The 18,912-nt window shown below is 34.0% G+C and overlaps 1 protein-coding gene across 1 annotated transcript; it reads right to left on the bottom strand.

Annotated features, from left to right (window-relative positions):
• Positions 1 to 7,644: 7,644 nt before the first annotated feature.
• Positions 7,645 to 9,570, bottom strand: LOC108323371 (probable indole-3-pyruvate monooxygenase YUCCA8). The gene is made up of 3 exons (XM_017555806.2): positions 8,785 to 9,570; positions 8,261 to 8,632; positions 7,645 to 8,165 (listed from the first exon to the last, which is right to left on the bottom strand). The coding sequence occupies exons 1-3, from the start codon at positions 9,454 to 9,456 to the stop codon at positions 7,938 to 7,940; spliced, it is 1,272 nt and encodes a 423-aa protein (XP_017411295.2). The 5' UTR covers positions 9,457 to 9,570; the 3' UTR covers positions 7,645 to 7,937.
• Positions 9,571 to 18,912: the final 9,342 nt, after the last annotated feature.

Genomic DNA, 18,912 nt, shown 5'->3' with positions numbered 1-18,912 from the left:
TACGTCGAAGATATTTTAACAATTCATAGTTTTTTACTGGAAAAAGCATTCTAAACAGTCACAACATCCTGTTTCTGAAAAACTATATTGGAAAGATGATTTTGGGAACTATTCAGAAAATTTTCTCAGATAAACAACTACATGTTATATGTTATATTTTCTGGTATGTGTTTTTGGGGCAAAGAGAGGTATTGGTCATTATGCTATGTTTGACAACTCAGACTTAATTGAATTGGAAATAGATATTGGGTTTGAAGTCTGCCTCGAGGTTTTGCAGGTACCCCACCTCTTCTTGTTCATTTAAGGACATACCAGACAACGAAATAGAGATATAATACCAGACCCTCCAAGACAACTACTCTTTAAAATATTTACATATTCAAGAAACATTTCAGGAGTAAATTTGATTGATTATGCATGGTTGATTGTTCATGCATTTTTGTAAAATGTATCCTTGGTCATGCTTTTATAAATAAGTGGATGCATTTATGTTTTTTCAAGCCATATAATTTTATATCATGCTTAAATCAATGCATAATCATTTATTTTTGTAGTATTTTTATATTATGTTTATAGATATAGCTGTGTGTATAGCTGGTCGGTTATACTTTGTCTTCTTAGAACATTCTATCTTATACTCCTAGATAAAACAAAATGCATAAATGATAGGTTATAGTTAGATAATGTTTAACAAGAACATTCACTAACTTGGCATCCCGAGAACATTCGTGTATGCTTTTTTATTTTATTAATACATATAACCTTTATGATGTCTTGAAAGCATTTTTATTTCTTATTTTTATAACTTGATTCATAACTTTTAATTCTTTACTAAGAACAATTATGTTTTTTATTCGATCTTAATTTGACACAACTTTTAATAAGAATGTAAGCTTTTTCTATAAATTGATGTATAATGTTCGGTACCAAGAACATTTAAAGTTTTCATATAGATAAGCGTATGAAACCTTAAGAATAACAATATAAATGGATTTTTCATCAATCATGACAACCTTCTACTTCTCTTCCATTGCACGATTCTTTTCTTATAAGTTGAAACTTTCTATCAATGGTTTCAGTTCAGGATTTACTTGTTCCACACCCTTTTTTGAGCTCATTATATCTATGTACATCACATTATACATAAGCAAGTCGATATAAAGTTAAGCACATACAAGAATAAATACATTGATTTTCATGTTAACAACAAAATCAAGTTTTTGTCAAGGTTTTACAATAAAAGCATGAAATAATTTCTAACATCATGAAAAAGAAGTATTAATGATAGAGAACTCAATAAAAGTGTTAATAAAGATAAATGCTATGAATACTGAAAATGAAGAACGAGAAAAAATACACTAAAAAGATAGGACTAAACTTGTTGGTCTATATAATTTACTACAAACTTAAAATAGATTGAGCTAAAGAATGAATTAAAAAAAAGAATCACGAAATAAGAATAGTTATATTAACAACTTAGATTAAACTTGTGGTAAGTCAGGTTTTGAGTCAATAAACTTTCGTGTAAACTGAAGAGTAAGTTAATTAATAATGTTGTACTATATACATCTAAGGACCTGCTACGACTTGAAAGTATAGGATTTGTTCTTGACGAATACATATTAGTTTACTAAGTCGACATGTACTCAACCCTCACCTATTTGATCAATACGAGAGACGGTTAGTCATGATAATCCATAATTAAGTTAAAGAGAAAAAAATTAAGTTAAGATTAACAGGTAATTAGGCCACCACATGATCTAGACCCATCCAAGTAAGAGCTCATGAACAGTGCTATAGATAGCACATTCTATGAAGTATATTAATTGCATTTATTATTACAACATTAATTACCTTCAAATGCACTTAACTGACTTAAACGTCATTATAACACACAACCTCATGTTTGGCCGAAAGAGGACAAATACTCTTAAAGAGGATGAATAGTTTAAAGTTGAAGACTTGAAATGCTTGGAGTGTTTGTCGAATTCTTCTAACCATATATTTGACTATATGTAAGAATAAATATAACATTTTTAATTGTTTAATTCACTATGTATTTTTGTGAAATCTTTAATTTTTCCATCATGTAATCAAATTTTTTTAAGTATTATATATATAATACAATTTTCTTTTAACCTTTTTAAAGTTAAGGCAGGTCAACTAATTCAATCATCAAATTATGTTTAGTTGGATCAGACCAATTATTTTAAAGCAAAGTTAGTTAGAATAAGCGAGTATTTTACATTGTGATGCATAAGTTGCGTTTAATAAGAAAAACTAGTGCTCGTGACAATTCTAGAAAGTGAGTGAGAAAAATAAGTGTAAGTGTACCAAGAAGAGGTTATTTTAAAGGTGTATCAGGGGTGGGGGTATATGTTCCTTTTTAATGTAATGAAGGGCCAGGGGGGTTTAGATAACATTTACGGGGGTTTCATCAATGGACCTAACACTAGTTTACTACATTTATTGGAATTCTCATATGTAGCGGCTCATTTCTTTCTGCACCTCTAAATTTCAACTTTCATCCTTATAAATTTTTGTAACATGTGTTGTTTGTATTCTAAACTATTCATATGGAATTCATAATAAAAAATTACTTTGGATGGTATAATTCAGAATAATTTTTTATCTTCTAGATTATTCATTTCAAAATACAAAAGACTATATTCTAGATTATATATTTTAGAATACAAAATAAAAAATATATTCTAAATCATATTTTTTAAAATATAAAATTAACATATCAGATCCTATAATTCGAAATATAAAAATTTATTGGGATGCAAGTTAAAATTATGGAGAAGCAGGAAGAAATTGATTCCATAGTGCAGTGCATGTAGTATAAAGGCCCATATATATACTAAATCTAAAAGGATGAGTGTATTATGTATTTTTACATCTCGTTTTACATGCACCCCCAATGATTTCTCCTATATTCTATCGAGTGTGACAAAAAGTCTTCATTGTTTGTATAATTTATTTTTAAATTGTTTAATATAAAATACGTTTGAATAGATTATCCAAAATGCATTTTAGAATATACAATTTAGAAATGTATTTAAGATTGTAGAATTCAAAATTCATAATTATATTTTTGGATTACATCCATAAAACATTCACTTAAAACATTTTTTTTATCAAACTTGTTAGACAAATTTAATTCTAAATATTTAAGAGAATAATTCTTATCTTATTAAACTTATTTTTTAATAAAATTAAATTCTCCAAACATGTGTGAACAATGAGGAATGTTGAAAGTTTTCGTAGATAAAACTAATTAAAAATATATAAATGGATAAAACATGGGGTGTAAGAAGAAGGATCATGTTCCACAAACTATTTTTATCCATCGGAGAGGCCAATTCTCTATCTCTATTTCTCTTCTCTGTCTCATATCTCCTTGTGTTGTTACCTCAGAAGGATCGGTCTTACAAGATCCACTCTTATCTTAACACTAGCTTTTGTCCAGTAAGTAAAAGAAATGAAATTTTGAGGGTCGAAATGAACTTGGACACAATAATATAGTTGGGTAAGAAGCAAAATGACCCCAAAGGATTGAAGTTGTGGATGAGAGGTCATTATTCATATGTATGCATGAGAAGTAACACCTCCTACTAGACTTGTTTCGTCCAAATTGTCATGCACTCACCCACTCAAATATGAAACAATCCTAACGGGCCATAACTATGGTCTAGACCTGTATAGTCATGTCAAACGAGCTGGTGTTTCACATGCCACTGTTTTGGTGCTTTCACTTCTTTGTTTCTTCTATTGAGAATTTCCTTGTGGTAGCATTAATGCTGGCCCGAGAAAATGCTAGTTCATCAAGCTCCTGCTCTGGTCCTCATAATGGACAACAAACTCAGATTATTTTTCCTCATTCAAATGTTTGTTTGCTTTCCTATACATGCCATTTCTCCAAGGCTTCAGTGTTTCTACTTTGGAAAGTTGAAATGAGTTTAAATGTGAGCCTTGTGTCCTTGTCAACCATAGCTGGTTGGTTTTGGAATGAGTTGAAATTTTTCATTCAATCATGAACTCTCAGGTTGTGTATGGTCCACTCTTGCACAACTTCATTGGAGATAAACAATTCACAGTGATGGTAATGTGGTACATTGTCCAGTAGTGAACATGAGGGTGGACTGACAACTAGGCCTGCTTCATTAGAGGTGGCAGCCTTGGGATCAGGATACTGCCATTGTCTACTCAACAGGCCATGAGACTTTGCCTTTGTTTCTTACACTGTCTCTTCTGATATTTAAGGATGTTTGGTTTGATCTGCCACATGAGGATGTTCTAAAGGTGCAGTAGAACATCTCAACTCATACCCATTTGACAAAAACCATGTTGCCCTATCAATTTATCTTCCGCTTGTAATTGGGTAAGAGATAGTTTGAGTGGTTAAGATCAACTCAGAAACATTCTTGAATTAGTACTAAAAACACCATATTCTCTTTATATCATATATTTGAAACCTTTATGAGTAACAATATCCATTTAGTTGTACTAGTGTAATGGAGTAATAAGTAGGTGTGCATAATCATCCAACTTCAACATATTATTACAGTAGTGACGAGAAGAATGAATTTTGAAGTGGTGATTGTGAATCAAATAGTTTCTCTGTGTAAGCCATTGAAAGAGTGATTCAAAGGCAGTCTTCCAGCAAAACCAAACTATAAGCAGTACTCCAACAGTACTAAATAGTACATAACATGAATGTAGACTTAAAGCTACTTAAAAATTGTAGATGATAATGTGCTTGAATGTTCTTTGACGAAGTATATACTACAAAGATTGTGAAAGAAATTGAAATTTTATAATGGCTATGGTTCAGCAGCTCCTACCCATAGGAGTATGTTTTTGTGGATTTTCTTAGGTCCACCTGCACAAGTCCATAGTGGACATTTGCATGTGAATAGAACAAGTTGTGTTTCGCACATTAGCAGCTAGTATAATCTAAGTAAGGAGGTGAATGATGGGCCCTTGTGGTGAACAAGTATTGTAATCATCCCATGTGTTTATTTTTAATGCTATTCTCAGTGACTGTCTCCAATTAGAAGAGGTTAGAAACATGCAATAAAGCCAAGAGAAACAAGACAAATCGGAGCTGTTAAATGCAGTCGGGTTTGGAGAAAACTGAATGTCCAACTGATTTGGGGTTGGTGAGGTGAAGAACTTATATGGGCCATTCAGTTCAAAATCTTATGAAATTATTTTGAATGAGTTAGCATGGGCACTCATATGGGCTGTTTCTACTTGTTGAGTCCTGTTTGAGAAGGTGAACTAGGTCATATATCACCATTGTCAAGCTTCTACACTCAATTAGATTCTGTTTGTGGGGACAATATTTGTAGTATTTTGTGTGTTTACCATTCCTATAAACAGGGTAACCACACATTATGCATGTATCCACCATACTCCACACTCCATACTCCATACCAATGTTACTCATTCTCTACTTTGTGTTGTCAATGTTGAGCACTTTCTTTCTTTTGCACTCAAAATTTCCTTTCTTTTCTCTCTCAATTTCTTTCTTCCTTTCATCCATATACTAAAACATTGTGATTCATGTTTAAGTTTTGTCGACAAAGTAATGGCTGGTATGAGTAGATATGTTTAGAGAAATAATGTTGCTTAAGTTAGAAGAAGGCCATGTAGCGAAGATAAGAAAAGACAAAGCTGAAATGAGAGTGGTTCATTATTAGATGAGACCTATTGGAGTGATGTGTCTCTCTATTCTAACTACAGTTAGAGAGACCAAGGGTTTCAATATACTTTTTATTTGTCTCGAGGAGGTTCGTTGTAAGATAAAAAATCAACATTTTAAGGATCAAATACTTATAAAGTTTCTCTAAGATATTCTTCAATTTTTTTCTTCAATTTTTACAAGTTACTTTACCACATGAAACACTTACATATACCTTTTTCTTTCTCTTTATTTTTATCAAAAGAGAAAATCATAAAGTTTGTCCGTTTTAGTTACAAACAAAATTTCGAATCAGATAAAATAAGATATGGACATGAGTTTATATATACATAAGATATCTCCATTATTAAGAGGCTTTTTGACTTGGTACTAAAAGTAAATCTGTAAGAATTTGACTTAAAAGTAAGTTTTAGTACCTATGTGTATGTTAATGTTATCTATAAATGGTGTAAGAGAGGACCCAAAGCTTTTCACTTTCCTATTTTGTAGGTATTGAAAATTGCTCCATTAATCAAAGAATGTATTATTTATTAATAATTCATCTGGATTAATAATCTAACATTTAATAGTTATGTCAGAAGCATATATGAATAAATACTATAAGATGAAAAGTGTAGCTTTAAGCGTAAAAAATATATTCTTCTAAGCATTAACCTTAACAATATTGTGTACTTGCCCAGTTGTTAGTTTACTGCAATAGCTAAAGGAGAAATTAATTTATTTTATAATAAAAAGAAACAGGTAAAACAATTAGAGGAAGAATTACAAGACAAAAAAAAAACAGATAACAATAATATCTAAAAAGAAAACAGGAAAAACAACTAGAGGAAGAATTTTAAAGGAGAAATTAATTTATTTTATAAATTTTTTCTCAAATACTAAAACATTGAAAAAGAAAATAACAAAACACTGTACTTCTTTTATAAGATTTTTATCAGATGAAAAGTAAACTAGAGTCATACTTCTCTTCTGAAATGTAGTTTACATAAGGGTTTGATTTTGATTTTTGTGCTTTCAGCAGGTGAAGTGCTGCAATTGTTGAAAAATTAAGTTTTATATATGTGTGTCAAACTCAATATAACAATGTTATGTATTGCTTTATAATAATAATACTTTGATACAGTTTTGAATTTTAACATTTATTTGACATAGTGAAAGATTATCTTTGTTGAATTTTCAGACTATCACAATGTACAATTTTAAAATTTAATAATATCTGACGTGTAAAATAAGTGTATTTATCACGTTAGCATGTGAAGGTACCGCTGCTCATTGCTTTATAATAGAAAAATTGTTATGTAACCTATGGGAATTGGCTTTGATTCTTAAGGCATAGGAGAGAGATGTGATGGGAATGATGTTGAACCCTACCAGTTGTCACAAACATTGAAGCTGAGGGCCACTAATTATAGGATATGACCTTTTTACTATTCACACAAAAGGACAAAGTAAGTTAGAACATCTTATTCTCAAAATGTTAATATCAACATAATAATGAACCTTACATCACATGAAGATCCCTCGTAAGATACTCTATTTGTGAAGAGGAAAATTGCTTCAAAATTTGTTGCCTAGCTGCTTTAAATCTAAACCAAAAAGTTGAGAAAGTCTATCATGAAAATTCTTCACTTAGATTAGCCCTAGTCTCAATCTTATCAAACAAAGTCTAATCGATGGAAGCAGAGAGGAAAGGACTCAAAAATCTAAGATGAAGCCTAAAATGGAAACATTTTAGTAACCTTTTTCTCCTTTCTTTTCATTAAGCTTTTGGGATTTTTATGTTTGACCAACCCTTGTATTTGTCCTTGTTTACAAAGCTTGTGATTGAGAGAAAAAGAAAACAATCACTTCTAATCACCAGCACAATCTTCTTTAGCTAAAAGAAATGGAAAAACAGATATGAAAATAAAAAGAAAAAGACAAGGATGAGATTGCAAATGAAGTTGAAATGATATCGTTAGACTTAATGAATGAAATATGGTACACGTATAAGCCGTATGAATTTGAGAGAAGAAATTGTAAATGCCAGAAAGCCTCATCATCCTTGGTTTCCTAAAGAAAATCCCAAAAGACGGTTGAAAACTTGGGCCATGGGAGAGGGCTAATAAGAACCTAAATTCTATGATGTTATTACAGAAGATATTGTTAATTTGTTTATACAACAACAAATTCCTGTCTAAAAGAAACAACAATGGTTGCATGGTTGTATGAGACTTGAGAGTTAATTTCAGAACTGAGAAATGCAACGTCTATGACAAGCAGTGGTACGATGTTTATTTGGCTTAGTGTCTTGTTTCCAAAGTTGGGCAATGTCTTGAGAGATTTTCATAGCATCGAAAGAGGCACCAGAGAGCCCTCTCCTTGTGAACCCAACAGCATAAACTCCAAAATTTCCTTTCCAACCATTTGGGAACGAACACTTTGGGAAACCATTCTCCGAGAAAAATTCACCTTCCTGCAACAACAACAATATTACCCTTTTCACATTATTTTTCCATTCCCACTGTACACTCAACAAACATTTCACACTTAGTGGAAACAAATTCTCACCTGAAGCCAAGAAGGAACATTGCTACGGTACCCTGTTGCAAGCACCACTGCATCAACATCTTGCTTTTCACCATTAACAAGCTCCACGCACCCATTGTCGAATCTCTTTATGGCTGGAACAACTTTTATGTCACCGGATTTAATTTTCTCCAACGTTCCAATGTCCAAAACAGGGGTCTTACCCTTTCTGTTCTTCCACGATAAAGGACCTTCCAAAGGCCTTTTCAGCCCAAACTTCTCCGTGTTCCCCAACACCAACCACGCCAGCACCAATAGAACTCTGTCAACCACCCAAAGTGGCAACCATTGCAGCATCAAAGTTGCCAATTCAAACGTTGACTTCCCAAACACTTCTCTGGGCAACACATGAACCTGCCAAACCAAAATCAAAGCAACCCCATTTAATCACCCACCTCAAAATTATTCAAAGAACAACTTGTAAAAATAAGCAATTTCAGTGGGTGATATATTAAGACGTGATGATTACGCAGTTGATATAATAAGTTTACAAGAGAATGACTCACCGAGCTACGAACAACGATGGAAGGAGAAGCACTGTGGTTAAACAAGTCGAGTGAGAGTTCCATGCCAGAGTTGCCACAACCAACAACAAGAACTTTCTTCCCCTTGAATCTTTCTCCACATTTATACTCACATGCATGAATAACATCCCCTTTGAATTCCTTCAACCCTTCTATCTCAGGCATCACGCACTCCGCATTCTCTCCGGTGGCCACCACCAGCCACCTAGAAATGTACTCAAACTCATTCTTCACAGAGCCACAGGTGGCAACGGTTTTGACCCTCCAGAAGCCGCTGGTTTCATCGTACCTAGCAGACTGGACACACTGGTTGAATCGTGGGTTTATGTCGAAGTGTCGCGCGTAGGATTCGAGATAGTCTATGAACTGTTTCTTGGAGGGATATTGGGGGAAGTGTGGTGGGAATGGAAGGTTGGGGAGCTGACAGAACTGTTTGGGAAGATGGAGTTTTAATCTGTCATAGGTTCGTTTTTGCCAGAGTGAGGCTATGCATTCGGCTCGTTCGAGAACCATGAAGGGTACCCCTTTTTGTTTTAGACACGCTGCTGTGGCTAGTCCTGAAGGACCTGCACCTACGATCACAGGACCGTTGACCCAAACGCAGCGTTTTGAGAACGTCTCCTCACAATCAACTAGGCGAAAAAAGTTTTCCATTTTCACACACTACTTTTTTCTTTTTAGTTTCGGCCTCTTGGGTGTGTCAGATAGAAAAGAAGCAGTTTTGGAAGTTGGGAGAGAGAGAGAGAGAGAGAGGTGAATTTTGTGAGGTTTGAAAATGTGAATTTGGGTTGAGGGAAGAGAGGGGTTGGAGGGGTTTAAATAGGGATTTGAATCTGTGATGAAAATGGATAGTTAAAAGACATTTTTCACTTTCTTGTTATCGTATCACGTTAGATTGTCTAGAGATAAGTCATTCTTTGTGCTATAAAAAACATTGGTTTAAGAATTGATTTATAGTTATAGTGTTTTAATGATTTGTTTTTGAGATTTTACTTTTTATTTAATATTATTTCTAAACTTACACTACTTATTATTTTTTAAGTGTATATTTATTTATTTTTATTTAATTTTCAATTTTTTTATTAATGTGTTTATTCTGAGTAGAAAAACAATAGAATAGACAATTTTGTAAATATTTATTTAGCACTTAAGGGAGGAAGTAATTTTGAAAGTAGAAATATATTAGAAAAGTATTTCTTCTATCTTTTTATCTATCTCGATTTTGGAATTTTTTTTTTTTTAAATTTTATCAGTTTCTTTAGAAGTTCAATAACATATTTATTATTGTTTTTATTATGCCCATTAGTTCTTCTAATAATTTAGAGGAGAATAACTTAGGACATGATAGGATGTGGGGTTTATTATATTACACATCAAATTAAGTTTTGTACTAAAAAAAAATGGTTACTGTTAGCATATAATTTGGTAAGGATTTAAAATTTATTCTTTTCTCGGAAAGTTTTCTTTCATCATAATCGTTACATCAACAAAGCGCTTTCTTTTATATATTTAATAAACAAAATTGTAAAGTAATAAGATCTTATCATCCAAGTATATATATCTTACCTAGAGGGCTGATGATGTGACGCAGGTGTGGTGGGCCCGAAAATAATTGGACAAGCGAGTTGTAGGGTTGTTTTGACCCACAAAGCCCATTCCGCCAGCCCAATTTCCACACCACGCTGGATGCCATGTGTCAGTCCCACGTTGGCCAACTATATTTGTTCATTAGCTTCCATGCTTGCTTTCTACCTTCCAACCAAATACAAAAACAACACTCTCCCTAACCCTTTACTCATCTTTTCCTAAATAATCTACAATATATTATACAAAAAGTTATAATCTTTTCATGTTCATTACATCGATATTGCATACATTTATATTTTGCATGCATAGTATTAAAAATACCACACCAATTAAATAAAACAAATTAATAATATATAAATGGGTGTAAATATAATTTTATAAACTAATTTTGTAAGATTAAAAATTTAATTTTAAAGATATAGTGGATTATTAGAGTTAAAAGATGGAAAAATTATATATCTTATAAAAATATAAAAATAGCAAGATGGTTTCACCTTAGTTTGTGGAGGGAAGAGAAATTATTGAAGGAAGTATACTAGTTTCGGTGTGTGTGGTACATAATTAAGATTATGTACTTGAAAATGTATAGTATTATATGATATGATGAAGTATACCAAATTAATTAGGTAGGTGCTAATAGTTTTATTTGATGATGACTTTTTTGTCTAGGTGCTCTTATCTTCTAATTCGATCACACTACATATATACATGCACTAGTACTTTGTGGATGAAGTTTGAAAATTGATGGAATAGGGCACTTTAGAAATGGTTAAAAGTTTATGGAAGGATGAAAATATATTGTAATCTATGAGCTTGGCATTTCTTCAAGGGTTGTGTGTGTGTATTATTAAATTTGATTTGTAATGAATGAATGAGTGAATGATATTATTATGCATTGGTCGCCACTTCCATTTCAAATGCTCCAAAAACAATCTTCCAAATGCCTTTACCACAAAGATATATGAGAGAGGAATGCATAGACTTAGATATATGTTCCTTTTAGGTAGTCATGTCCAATGTTCATGATGTGATTGGATTATATATATATATATATATATATATATATATATATATATATATATATATATATATATATATATATATATATATATAGGTAATGTGTATATTGTGAAAAATAATGTGATTAATTTCTTATCTTTAAGCTTCTATCACCAACCAGCCTTGCACTGCTCCACAGCCAGCTTGGGAATCATATTTCACCTTAGAACTTTTCTGCTTTTAGGATATCAATTCAATTCAATTTTCAGATACCACTTTTTTCTTCATGTCTATGCCCATTAATTTAATGTCGGTGTGATTATTTGCTTCGTATTTATTTAATTTGCTAAACAAACACGTTTTTGGACAATATATCTGTGTTTTTAGAATCGATTGATATAAATATATATAAAAGAAGAATACGTTTTGTAACACCCAGATATTTTAAATACAATATTTTCATTCAAAAAGTGTTATCTTATGTATATTATTTAAAAAAAAGTGTTATGTTATATATAATTGTAACACTGTGTTTCTTATCTAAATATGTTTTTATAAGTAAATTGATGAGTTATGAAAAATAAATTTGAAAAAAAAGATGATTTTGAAGTATGAACTAATTCTTATTTCTAAGTTACAATTGGATGTTTATGTTAAGAGAAATAATTTATATTAATATAAAAGTTAGGTTTCCACATATTGTTTAGTTTGGAGTATTTTTGGTAAATATTTTATTTTTGTTTTCCTTCTTAACTCTTGGATCGAAATAAGATATAATATTTTATTTTGACTCTCAAGATTTCCATTTAAAATGTATTTGGTTAGAGAAAATATTTTTGCAAAAAGTGAATTGACAATACTTATGTCTTATTTCGAGTTATTTTTGTAAAAATTTGACTATAGATTTGTTAACCGTTATCAAGCTTAAACAAACGTTTGCATTTAAGATATTCTTTACTCTTGTTGTTCGAATTTAATTTTAGAATTATGCAGTAAGAAATATAATTTCTGCGTTTTGTTTTGAGTGATAAATTAATGGTATTATCTTAATGTGTTAATAAATTTTAAATATTAATTTTATCAAATTTTGAGAATGTATAAAATACAGAAAAATAATGAAACATGTAACTAAACATTTTAAACCATGAATGAAGAATACATGATTCATAATATTGTTAAATGAATGCATGACATGTGAATAACATTAAAAAAAATTAAAATATTAATGTAACATTCATATAAACTTCTATAAATTGATACTTGAGAGAAGAGGAATAGAATCTTCTTAGTTCTTTAATGACTGCATATTATTTCCATTAAAAAAGAGAAATAAAGATATTATTAATTAGATTAGTTGAAAGTGACTTAATTAGTTTGCACAAGTTATTTTGATGTATGAGAAGCTAGGCATTTATTATTTTTTCTTATATATTTCATTTTATTATAATTATTTATCTTAATTATGTGTCATATTCTTATTTTATTTATATTTACTAATTTTTTTATTTAATTTATTTAGTGTGGTGTTGATAATTTCATTTTATATTCATTATTTTGATTTATTTATTTTATTTTGTGAGGTATTGACTTATTATTTTTTATTTAATTAATTAATTTGAGATGTTTATAACTTCATATTTATTATTTTGCTTATGTAATTTATTTAATAAATGTTCATAATTTATTTTTCTTTTATTTAATTTATTTAGTAGAATGTTCATAACCTCATTTTTATTCATATTTATTATTCCGGTTTTTAATTTTTAGTGAAATGCTGGTAATCTCATTTTTATTTATTTAATTTATTTATGGAGATAGTGATAATCTCATCTTTGTTTATATTTATTATATTATTTATTTATATTCATATTTATTATTTTATTTATTTAATGAAGTATTCATAATAAGCTTATTTTTTATTTATATTTATTATTCTACTTATTTTATTTTATTTAGTGAGGTATTCATAAATTATTTTTTACTTATTATTTTATTTATTTAATTTATGTAATGAGGTGTTCATAATTTTTTTTATTTATATTTATTATTCTTTTTATTTAATTTATTTAGTGAGGGGTTCATAACTTCATTTTTATTTATATTTATTATTCTATTGAGTTTTATAACTTCATTATTTTTGTATTTATTATTTTTTTATCTAATTTATTTTGGTGTGGTGTTCATAACCTTCTTTTTATTTATATTTATTATTTTGTTTATTTAATTTATTTAATGAGGTGTTTGTAATCTCATTTTTCTTTATTATTTTGATATATTTAATTTATGAAAGTGAAGTGTTTATACCATAATTTCTATTTATTATTTTAATTTAATTAACTTATTGAGGTGACCCTAATCTCATTTGTTTATACTTTTAAGTATATAATGGTTCTAGTTATTTGTTTATATTGTTTACATATATATATATATATATATATATATATATATATAATATAAATATAATTATTTGTAAGAAAATAATAATATGTTAAATAATTGAATTATGGATTGAATTTGAATTTTTTTTAAAAATAATATTAATTTTATTGATATTGAATTCAAAAGAAATATTTGGTGGAAAAATGTAAAAAAATTCTTATGACTTTAATTAATTGCAATTAACTTAATAAGATGTTACGCGTAATATATTAAGAGTTAATAATATTTTTAATCAAGAAATTTAAAATTAACTGTTTATCTTAAATGTTTAAAATATGTTTGTTTCCCATACTTTAAAAAAATATAAAACGTAATAGTTCTAAAAATTAATTTTGGATATTTTCACAAAGAAGAGACAGTAGGTATTAATTTTAAAAGACGGAAGTGAAAATTATAATCTTTTTAAGGCCTTAAAAAGACGATATAATCTTTACCAAAACTGTGGTAACATTAGGAAAGTGACAGCAAATACAACGAACTGGAATAAACATCAAATCAAATCAAACATGTACAGCTATACTCTGTCCTTACGAACAGTAGAAAATTAAATAATAAAAATAATAATGAAAACTTAGGTATATGGTATCTTACTTTTTTGCTCCTAATTGGTTTGATTACATAAGATTGGTAGGTAGGTACAAGTTTCTTCTTGGTCAACTAAGGAATATAAATCTCCAATTTTAGCTATTTCTTTTGGTATGTTAGGAAATTAATCAAACATAATAGTGATACTTGACAATAAAAAATTTTAGAGCTAGATCATCATTAACAAAGGGTCCCATGGTTATTTAGGGTTATAAAATTGCACTCAGCTACACCCAATCATTAGAACAACACATCCACATGTTGAATCATTTCTCTCTCTCTTTCTCTTCATTATCGTCACTTGAATTAACAACTTCTGCTTTGAATTAAAATATGAGACACTCTTTCTAAATATACAATCTCTTATTTATTAAAAAGAATCAAATTTTGTGCCACCACATTTAATGTGCTTTTACTTAAACTAGAAAAACTTAGTGAGTATTCTGATTTACAGTTGTTTAGTCAATTTGGTACAAAAAACAATTTCACTTTTACAAGGAAAATACAAACCATAATAATAATAATAATTGTTATGTAGTAAGGATATTTATGTAATAACATAAATATCTTAGATATTTGTCAAAGCAACTAACCACATTTTTAGGTAAGGTGGTTATTTTTATTTTGCTTATAAATACAGTGACAGGACCAAAGTCCAGGTACGTTCTCTTTATGCTCTAGAGATCCTGAATAATACTTCAGAGCAGTATCCAATTACTCTCTTCTGAGCTTCAGCTCCATAACTCATATCTGACTTGAGCGTCGGAGTATCTTTGCAGGTACCTCCCCTCCTTTGGCGAGTATGAAGGACAACAATTGAAGAAATGCAAGCATTCCAGACATCCAGGAGCAACAGAGACACACAGGAAAATGTACACCGAAACATTTTGGCGCCCACCGTGGGGCCGAGTGCCAACCCAAAGAAGCCACAAGAGGAGCCTCGGCCTCAATGAATCACTCGTTCGAATAGAGCTACTCCATCTGCATCGCCACCATGATCCCCATCCGCGATCCGTTGACACCACTGTCACTACCAGATCAAATGACGCCTCCATCGGGTTTCTCTCCTTCTCCCCCCGTGAGTCATTGATGCCAGTTGACATCAACGAAATCACACCCCTTCGCGGGTCAGACTCAGCGCAGAAAACGCCCCCAAATTAGGTCCATCCATCAGCCTCCGTCACACCACCGGACACCACTGTCATAGGGGAACCATTAATTCATCCCCGTCACCTCCAAAACACGATCACAATGATCCTAAGATAGTGATGGAGGCCACCAAACTCATCTTCCATCAGCAATCATGCACCTATGTCCTCATCACCATCTCCATGCCTTCATCGTCACCACTGCGAAGATCAAAACCACAATTCCTAATTTTCCAAATTCCCAGTTACACCAAAAATCGCAGAACAACGGGAACCCTAAATTCCCAAATCGCAACCCAAAACTCAATAGCGCCGCCGCTTTTTCAAATCACTGCATCGCTGTCAACGCCATCTTCACGCCTTCAAAATGGCGAACTCTTCACACAGGAATCGAAACCCCAAGGAACAGAATCGAGATTGAGCAGCGAAAACCCTAAATCCCCAAATTGAGACTAAGAACAGAAAAGCCTCCGCCGCGCCACCAGGCGCTGCTGTCACAGGGGCACCACCGAATCATCCTCCATCGCCGCCTTGGCTCAGACAAGCGCCAACTCCACCAGCGGCAACACCTGCATCTCCAATTGGCGTTGTCTCCAACTATTCCACAGTGTGATTGACTCTAGGGTTTTTTGGGGTAAAGATAGATTTTGCAGAGAGGCGGGAGGAAGACGGTTGTCACCCAGGGTAAACACTTTCGGTGTCTGGTCAAACCCATTCTCCACGTCTTCCGCAACCCTCGCGTAACCCACTCGTCATTCAGTTTTGCCTCCACGTCATCCAACCCAATTTCTATTCCTCAAATACTCCAACGTTCGACCTCGACTTTCGGCTTCGAGGACGCTCGACAATCACAATGTACGAGCGTCCAAACTGTCAGCCTCGCGTACGCCAATGACGTTCGTCATGGAACGTCCCTAGCTCAGCCTCGCGTACGACATTGACGTTCAGCCTGGAGCGTTCGTCTCTCTGCTCAGCATCGACATTCAGTCCCTAGCGCTCGCGCTCGACACTCAACGTGGACGAGCGTTCAAACAAAATACCGTTCATCCTCGCCCTTCGGACATGAACGCTCGACAATGCCTGTGTACGAGCGTTCAACCAGTCAAGGACGTTCGTCCTGGAACGTCCCTACCTCGGCCTCGCGTACGACATTGACGTTCAGCCTGGAGCGTTCGTCTCTCCGCTCAGCATCGACATTCAGTCCCTTGCGCTCGACTCGACCGCTCGACAACTCATGTGTACGAGCGTCCAAATAACCGGACGTTCAACCTCGACTTTCGGAACCAAACGCTCGACAATGAATACGTGGACGAGCGCTCGTCCATCCGTTTCAACGAGCGCTCGTCCATTCGTTTCAAGGAGCGCTCGTCAAATCCATGTCAACGAGCGTTCAAACGTAAGACCGTTCGTCCTCACCTTTTGGATTCTAACGCTCGACACTCAATATGGACGAGTGTTCAAACAGTGGACCGTTCGTCATCACCCTTCGGACTTGAACACTCGACAGTGCCTGTGGACGAGCGTTCAAGCAGACAACCGTTCGTCCTGAAGCGCCGCAAGTTCAGACTCGCATACGTCAAGGACGTTCGTCCTGAGACGTCCCGCAATCAGCCTTGCGTTTGGCCTTTCGGTTTCAAGGACGTTCGATCTCTATCGCTCGACCAAACTTCAACACGAGCGTTTACAAACCGCTCGACAAGCAACGTGACGAGCGCTCAAACCGTCCTCTCGCCCAGCCGCTCGACTCTCCACTTGGTTTAGGCCGCTCTACAAACAACGGGACGAACGTTCAAATCATCCCCGACGTTCGCCCACTCGATCACCAGCGACGTTCGTCCACTCTATTCTCAATGATCAGCCATCCGGAGTCAGTTCGTCCTCAAAACGTCACACACACAACCTCGCTAACGTTCGGCTTCGACTTTCGTGCTCGAATGCTCGACAATCAGTGTGTACGAGCGTCCAAACAGCCAAAGTTCGGCCTCGATGTTCAGAATCGAACGCTCGACAATCAGTGTGTACGAGCGTCAAAACAATCAGTGTGAGACCGTTCGGCATCCCTTCGCTTTCAACCGCTCATCCTCACGTTCGGTCTCTACCGCTCGACCATACTTCAAGAGGAGCGCTCCCACATTCGGCCTCATTAGCGTTCGGCATCTTAGCTGCAACCGTTCGGCCAATCACTTCATTAGCGTTCGCATATTTCCGCAGGAAGCATTCGATCACTTCATCTCTTTGACGCTCGGCCTCAAGCGTCCAGCCGCCAGGTTTGCAACTTGACCAAACAGTCTCACCTATATGCTTAATATTATTTCTTACAGTGCCGATAAACATATCTTGTACATAAAAGCGGACACTTGAAAGCCGATCATCCTGAAGCACTTCTAAACCCAGCAGATGTTCGCCCAAGAACACCCACATGCATAAAGGGATACACTCCCGCTGGCCGATGTTCGCCCTAGAACACCCAGGTGCATCAAACAACACGTGCATAAAGGGATACACTCCCGCTGGCCGATGTTCGCCCTAGAACACCCAGGTGCATCGAACAAAGAGACACACTCCCGCTGGCCGATGTTTGCCCTAGAACACCCAGGTGCATCAAACAACACGTGCATAAAGGGATACACTCCCGCTGGCCGATGTTCGCCCTAGAACACCCAGGTGCATCGAACAAAGAGACACACTCCCGCTGGTAGATGTTCGCCCCAGAACACCCAAACAATCAAACTTAGGGGACCATCCCCATAGCCTAGCTTATGTTCGCCCAAGAACATCTACTTCCAAAGAATCTGTCGTTCAACATCGAAGGCGTTCGTCATTTGGTCTCAACGCTCGACATTCAATTGTAACGAGCGTCCACTCAGTCCGTCGTTCGGCTTCAACGCTCGACATTCAATTGTAACGAGCGTCCACTCAGTCCGTCGTTCGGCCTCAACACTCGACAATCAAATGTCAACAAGCGTCCAAACTTCGCTGGACATTCCATGTTTTCGAGCGTTCAAAAAGTGCTCGCCAATTCAGTACAACGAGCGTCCCAACATCACTCGCAAATTCATATCAACGAGCGTTCAAGAAGCGCTCACCAATGCATGTCAACAAGCGTTCAAGAAGCGCCGGCCAATGCATGTCAACGAGCGTCCAAATATCGCTCGACATTCATTGCAACGAGCGTTCAAATACCGCTCGTCAATCCACATCAACAAGCGCTCGTCAATCCATGTTTTCGAGCCTTCAAGAAGTTGGCCGTTCGGCCTCACGAACCCAGGTGCACGAACGTTCGACCTTTTGTTTCTTAAGCGTTCACCGACCCAGCTTTTTACCATTCGTCTTGGCCTCTATTTGGCTCATC

Source organism: Vigna angularis, chromosome 3 (assembly GCF_016808095.1).
Source record: "Vigna angularis cultivar LongXiaoDou No.4 chromosome 3, ASM1680809v1, whole genome shotgun sequence".
NCBI lineage: Eukaryota > Viridiplantae > Streptophyta > Magnoliopsida > Fabales > Fabaceae > Vigna > Vigna angularis.
The sequence above is the reverse complement of the archived record's forward strand: the minus strand, read 5'-3'. Positions and strand labels throughout refer to the sequence as shown.